Here is a 6,389-nt window from a genome sequence, read left to right on the forward strand (position 1 = left end):
TGGCTTAAAGAATTACTCCATGATTTACCATTTAAATATGTTTAATTCTTCCGAAATATAAATAAACATTTTTTAAAATCAACATCTTTAAAATCATGTTTACCATAATCTTTTTTTTTGGTTACAATTACCATAATCTAAAACAACTGTACAATTAGGAATTACGTATATGAACTATGAGTAATATATACAGGCCAAATGCTATTTTGAAACTAAAAATAAAAAAATCTATTAATTTCAATTTTTGGGGAGAGAACATAAGGAGATAACAGTCATATATCCAGTTATCCACACAAGTATTATATGCAACAAATAAATATTTTAACATGGAAAAGAAAAGAAAGAAGGGGTCATTAGGCTTGGCTTTGACAAGCAATTTCAGTCTCCTCTATCCACTCAGAAGAAGGCTCACTCCATGACCTAGGCCTAACCCCAAGTTTAAAATACAATATCATTTCCATGGCTTCAAAAGCTTTAGTTTTATCCAAAAACTCATTCCACACTCCACTTACTATGCAATAATTATTGTTATACGGTGGCCGGTGGTGCGCCCCATGCTGCGATCGTGACACAATCACTCCGCTGTCTTGCAGAGCTACCACGAGTGGTGGAAGCCTACTCTTTGTCCCATGAGCCCATGCATGAAATTGTTGGCTAAACATAATACAACCGGCACACACCCCAACAAAACTTTGAACTATAGGGTCGTGGAAAACAAGATTGATAGGAAGCACTACAAAAGTTACCATACGTGCGAGTGAGTGCAAATTGTTGGCAAATTGACGCTTAGTAATGGTCCATGGCCACTTATGATGGCCTTGGAAAGCTTCAATTTGGGCACCAACCAATGGGGTTGACTCGTCTCCATAATTATCAATGGCCCAATGGTAAACTCCAGACCCAAGATCAGCTAAGATGTAACCAATCCAACCGGCCACAATGGGCTCAACCCACATATTCATATCCTTTGAACCCTTTATGGACTCTCCCAACGAAATGAGCAAAGTTGTGCATCCAACTGTCACCCATGCTCGATGAGACCATGTTGATTCCAAACTAGGGTCATTGTCCATTGGACGGTTAGCATTGGTTACCACTTTTATTGGCGGTCGTGCAAGTTTCGGCTCAATGATCAATTGATTAACATTAGGCTTGGACTTCGTGGCAGTGGCAGGAGTATCAGTGGTGGTGGTGGCGGAGCAATTGACGCGAATTCGGTGGATGATAGAGTTCTTTGTGAAAACTTGGTGGTGAAAGCTGGGAAGACACTTGTGTTGGACTAAGGAAGACATCGTAGAAGTTGGAGAGGAATCAAAGGCTTGTGTGAAAGAGGGCTAGTGGCTAGGTATATAAAATGTGTAGCTACAAATAGTAGTGGTTGTAGCAAGAATGAAGAAGTTATGTATTTGTGGAAGCACAAATAGTGTGGTGGACAATGAGGATGCGTGGTGTTATGTAATTCTCAAATAACGTTAACAATGAATTTGAGTCACATAATTCATTCACAATTTCCTTATATGTTTTTTATGAAAAAAAAGACACGTAGGGCAATCTTGATGTGTTACTTGGACTAAAAGGATGCTATACTTTTTTGTGGTCCCTAAAGTATGTTGTATTTTGATTGGATTGGTGTAGCTTAAGGTTTAAAAGTCATATAAGCAACTATTGGAATTAGAGTGTAAACTTTTTCTGTCCACTTACCAATCTTTTTAGTGACATAGCTGAATTGAATGCCAACAAATGTGGAGATAGAGGCTAATATAAGGATGTGTTTTTTCCACGAAATACAAGTTGAAGATGCCGTATTAAATTGAATGAATTAATAATCAAAGAAAAATAATGTAATAATAGGAAAATAGGTATATTCCAATCGTGAAAGCATCCAAGCTTATGGCCGTTAATTTAAATTAAAAAGTTATGATATTTCATTCTTCCAAAAATGAAAGAAAACCAAACAAATATTTGTAACATATCAAATTTTTATTTTTGAATAAAATGTTTATAAGGTGCAATTTTTTTTCTATTTTAATAACATAGTAATTATTATTAGTGTAGAAAATAACTGTAGAACTATTGGAGCATAGAAAATAAGGAAAATAATTGTAGAACATTAATTATTATTTTTTCGGTTATAAACAAAACGAAAATAGAAAAGAATTTCGGTTATAAACAAAACGAAAATTGAAAATAATTTCTCAAACAGATGTCTTCAACTTGATTGATGCATATATTATAAGATGGACTCTTCCTCTGAACCGGTAATCGAACTCCCAACCACGTGCTCATAAAACATTTGTTTGCTGCCGAATAAACTTAACTGTAAAATTTGCTGAAAGAAATAACAACTCCTTGCAATGAGAGATAATATACAAAATATGGAACTCATTTACCATTGATTACACAAATAACCACTCTTGTCTTTTCTATTCAGAAACCAACAATATTAGGAAATACTATGTGTAAGAGACAACCAACTTTAAAGTAAACATAGGAAGAACCATATATCAAAGTACTATAATACATCAAGCTGATATAAATGCTATATATTAATCTTAAGAATTCTTTCATGATTTGAATCCACAACCAAACTCTTTGTTATATCATTGTTGAGGAAATAAAGAAGATTAAGGAGTTTTAGGGTGTTATAAGTGCATGCTCAAGTTCAGTTTTCTTCTGAGCAACACATCCTGAGTTAACTAAAGAGGTTATCCATATATCATCAGATTTTACAGGCTCGTCATCGTCATTCCGGTGCCAACTCCAGAAGGCATGCGTTGAGTTTACAATCTTTAGCTCACCATGACCGAAACTGGCTTCACGGAACTCTGACCACTTCGGCTGTGGATCTATATACCTGCCAAACATCCATGACGCAACAATACAAACGGTAAGAATGATATAAGAGAATCTTAGACGACACGTAAAAAGGAACAGAGGTAGTATCGGAGAAAACTTAAAGGTTGGATTTGAAAACTTCAAAAAACATTTGGTAGAATAAAACTTACTTATGAGCTAAGCCTTCTTTGTTCCCTCCATCGCCAATTGTTATATGGACAGCACCACAAGGATCCAATTTTCCATTATATACACGTTTCTGTCAATCACACAAGAATTGCTTAAGATTCAATTATGACCAGTAAGTAAATTTACAAAAAAATATCTTATAAGCCTACCGAGCGTTCATATGCGTGGACATGACCAGCAAAAACTAAATCAACGCTAGCAGCATAAAGCAATGGCTCCATGGTTTCCATCATATCACCACCTTCACCTTGATGAGCTGTGTTACTATTATACCATGGCACATGAAATATGACAAGCAACCAAGGTGTCCTTTTCCTGTCCACTTTTGACAAATCCGTCTGTAGATCACAAAGAAGATGTTAGAAAAACACACCTACTATAACTTCAGAGTTTTTCTCTGTTTCTCTTTCTCAATAACTATGTATAAGGGAGGATATTTCATTTTCACATTGCCTAAGTCTCTAATATCTGAATTTAAAGACCTGATTCTATTCATATCTTTATGAAGGCTTCTATTTTTATGTATGTGGTTTATCCTAGCCATATGCAAATGCAATGCATGCATCTGTTACCAAGGATTTTGCACTTCATCATTACCAAGGGAAAGAAGAAGCAACAGTTATTTCTGGTTCTGTAACTTCTAAATGTTTGTCATTCATTGGTTTCAATGCAAGTAAGGGCGCTAGTCCTAGGTTTTCATATGAATGCATGTCATTGCTATGTTGTTAATTCCTTGGCAATATTTCATATCCAAAACTGCTAAAGCAAAATATTGTTTAGCAGGGTGGCTGCTATTGCGAAGACTAGAAAGCAATATACAGCTAAACATAAATCCTAAAGTTTAATAGAAACAGACAGTGTAACCTGTAACACGAAACATCACAAGGTTCATGGAAACAATTTATAACAAGACAAATGAAGAAAACTAGAAACAGTGACATTTATGGCAGTAGAAAATAAATATTATGTGTCAACAATTGGAGGCATCTAGAAAACAGGATAAACAACTTCATATCTTTTTTCACTTCTTGTTGTAAGGTATAACCACATTCACAGTTATTTATAACCTATGAAGCACGGACATTCCCCATGCAATGGTGTCTGACATTGACACAACACCGACACAAATGATTACACTGAATTATGTCATTTTCTCATATTATTATCGGTGTCGGCGTGTCGGTGTCTGTGTCGTGCTCGATGTCCATGTTTGTGTCCGTGCTTCATAGTTTATAACCAGTTCGGTGAATATCATGTAAATTAAAGTTTCGAATGCAAGATATAGCCAAGACATACTTTAATTGGAAAAACACTTATAGCTTGTAATAGATCCCATTCCATTTGTCTGGAATGTAATGACACTTGATCAATTGAGCAACCAACTAACCTTTAGCCATTTATATTGTTCTGAGTACACATCATAATCATCATATGAACCAAGCATGATAATGTGAGCACCAGCAACTTCAAAAGAATAATAGAGATTCGAGCTTGATCCACTTTCCTCAAATGGCATTTTCCACCTCGAATTATAGGATATAAATCCATCCTTTAACAAAGGTATATGCTCTACTTCATGATTCCCTTGTGTTACCATCCATGGTCTAGAACTAGCAAGTGGCTGCACAAGCCTACCAAACGTGTCCCAACGATGCTGAATATAGTCGGCATACGAAAGGTCGCCAGGAATCAGGTTAACATCGTATCTGCATTGGTCGATATGATCTAGTGTTGATTTGGTCCAACCAGTTTGGCCAAGATCTCCAACCACAGCAAAACTAATTGGAAATTGAGCTGGTGGTGTTTTGAGCTGTAACTCGGGACCTTGTCCACCGCATCGGTAAAAGTAAACAGAATTCGGCTCTAAAGGGCCTATTACCGTATGGTGTATCTTTCCTGAGCTGTAGAAAATGTAACTGTAAGAGGTTGTCTCACCTTCAGCTACATTGTCATACTTCCCTGGCAATGTTCCATATTCTACAACCGAAGGTGCAGATTTGTCATCAGTGATCCAGGTAACTCTCATATGCTTGTCTCCTGCCAATGAAATGTGTACCTGGAATACACACTTTTCATGTAAGAATCTGAAACTACATGACTATCATAAAGTAACATCCTTATAAAGGTTCCTTGTTTGAATAAACAGCTTCATTAAGTGCTTATAGTGTAAGTGTTTATCATATAAGTGCTTATGTATAAGTGCTTCATTAATAAAAGATAAAACAAAGTAAAACTGTTTCCAAACAAGCTATAAGCTGTTTTCATAAGCTCATTGAATTGGATCTTCATCTGGCAAAAGCTATAAGCTGTCCATTTCTCAAATCAACCTTAGCAGCTTCACTAGAAATAACTTTTTGACATGTGCAACATGAAATTAAAGTTAAAATAATCAAAATAAAGAAATGCAAGAAACATAAACGTGATTCTTTTACAAAACCAAGCCAGAAACACATGACAAAAACAAAAATACAAATAAACAAAAATAGTAAAATATAACATTAATTAAGTAATAAAGCAAAAGGGTATACAAAAAGTAGTAATTTTGCAGAAAAAAATGAGATGATGAAATGAAGGGTGTGTGAACCTGTTGAGGATAAGAAGATGGTTTAGAATCCCATGGAAGATGTAAGGTTTTTCTAGGCTGAGGTCTGACATAGTTATCAGCGGTTGAAGTTACTGACAGGATCAGTAAAACTGTTGGAATCAGTTTGAGTTTCATTGTTATGCTGGAAATAATGAAGGACAAGAATGTACTTCAGGAGGAGTATCTGCATTCTTCCCTCGGTGTGTCATTATTGGTGTTGGTGGATTCTGTTGTGCACTTTTACTTTTTGTCACTGTGTGAGTGTGACACTTTTTTGTTTTATTACTTTTTCAGATAAAAAGCTTTCACAATTGTTAGAAAAATAGATTATAATAATCCACTTGCGTTTGATATGGAGTTGACTTAAAAATTTAGAATATGTTCATCTTTAAATTTGATTTTCTTTGATGTGAAAAAAAATATTTATTTATCAAAATCATCTATATTAATAATATGTTATGAGAAACCTATATTAATAATCTATCAAAATACAAAATTTCTTTCTTGTATATCACGAAAATCATATGTAATTGAATCAACATTAATTAATATTTTTAGCAATTCTTCTTTCAATGTATACTTAACAAACAAAAAGAAGTCAACCCCTCATAAATAAGCTGTATTTGCATCAATTCGTTGAGCTGTTGTTTCATCATCAATGATAATCAATAAAACCTCACATGTCACACTAAACAATAAACATTATTCATCAAGATACAAATAGATTTCAACGGGTATTGCACGCTCTTAGTAAAGAACTACTAATTTGATGACACCATTA

At 34.8% G+C, this 6,389-nt stretch overlaps 2 protein-coding genes across 2 annotated transcripts; both read right to left on the bottom strand.

Annotated features, from left to right (window-relative positions):
• Positions 1–199: 199 nt before the first annotated feature.
• LOC146938137 (fatty acid desaturase 4, chloroplastic-like) lies at positions 200–1,487 on the bottom strand. The gene has a single exon (XM_085752125.1). The coding sequence runs from the start codon at positions 1,290–1,292 to the stop codon at positions 354–356; it is 939 nt and encodes a 312-aa protein (XP_085608251.1). The 5' UTR covers positions 1,293–1,487; the 3' UTR covers positions 200–353.
• A 960-nt stretch (positions 1,488–2,447) lies between these two features.
• LOC146938138 (purple acid phosphatase 18-like) lies at positions 2,448–5,785 on the bottom strand. The gene is made up of 5 exons (XM_085752130.1): positions 5,609–5,785; positions 4,412–5,080; positions 3,174–3,362; positions 3,006–3,094; positions 2,448–2,854 (listed from the first exon to the last, which is right to left on the bottom strand). Exons 1-5 carry the CDS (start codon positions 5,741–5,743, stop codon positions 2,635–2,637), a joined length of 1,302 nt encoding a protein of 433 aa, XP_085608256.1. The 5' UTR covers positions 5,744–5,785; the 3' UTR covers positions 2,448–2,634.
• Between the last annotated feature and the right edge of the window lie 604 nt (positions 5,786–6,389).

This window comes from Medicago sativa, chromosome 3 (genome assembly GCF_051527215.1).
Source record: "Medicago sativa cultivar Bolivia chromosome 3, Bolivia_mono, whole genome shotgun sequence".
NCBI lineage: Eukaryota > Viridiplantae > Streptophyta > Magnoliopsida > Fabales > Fabaceae > Medicago > Medicago sativa.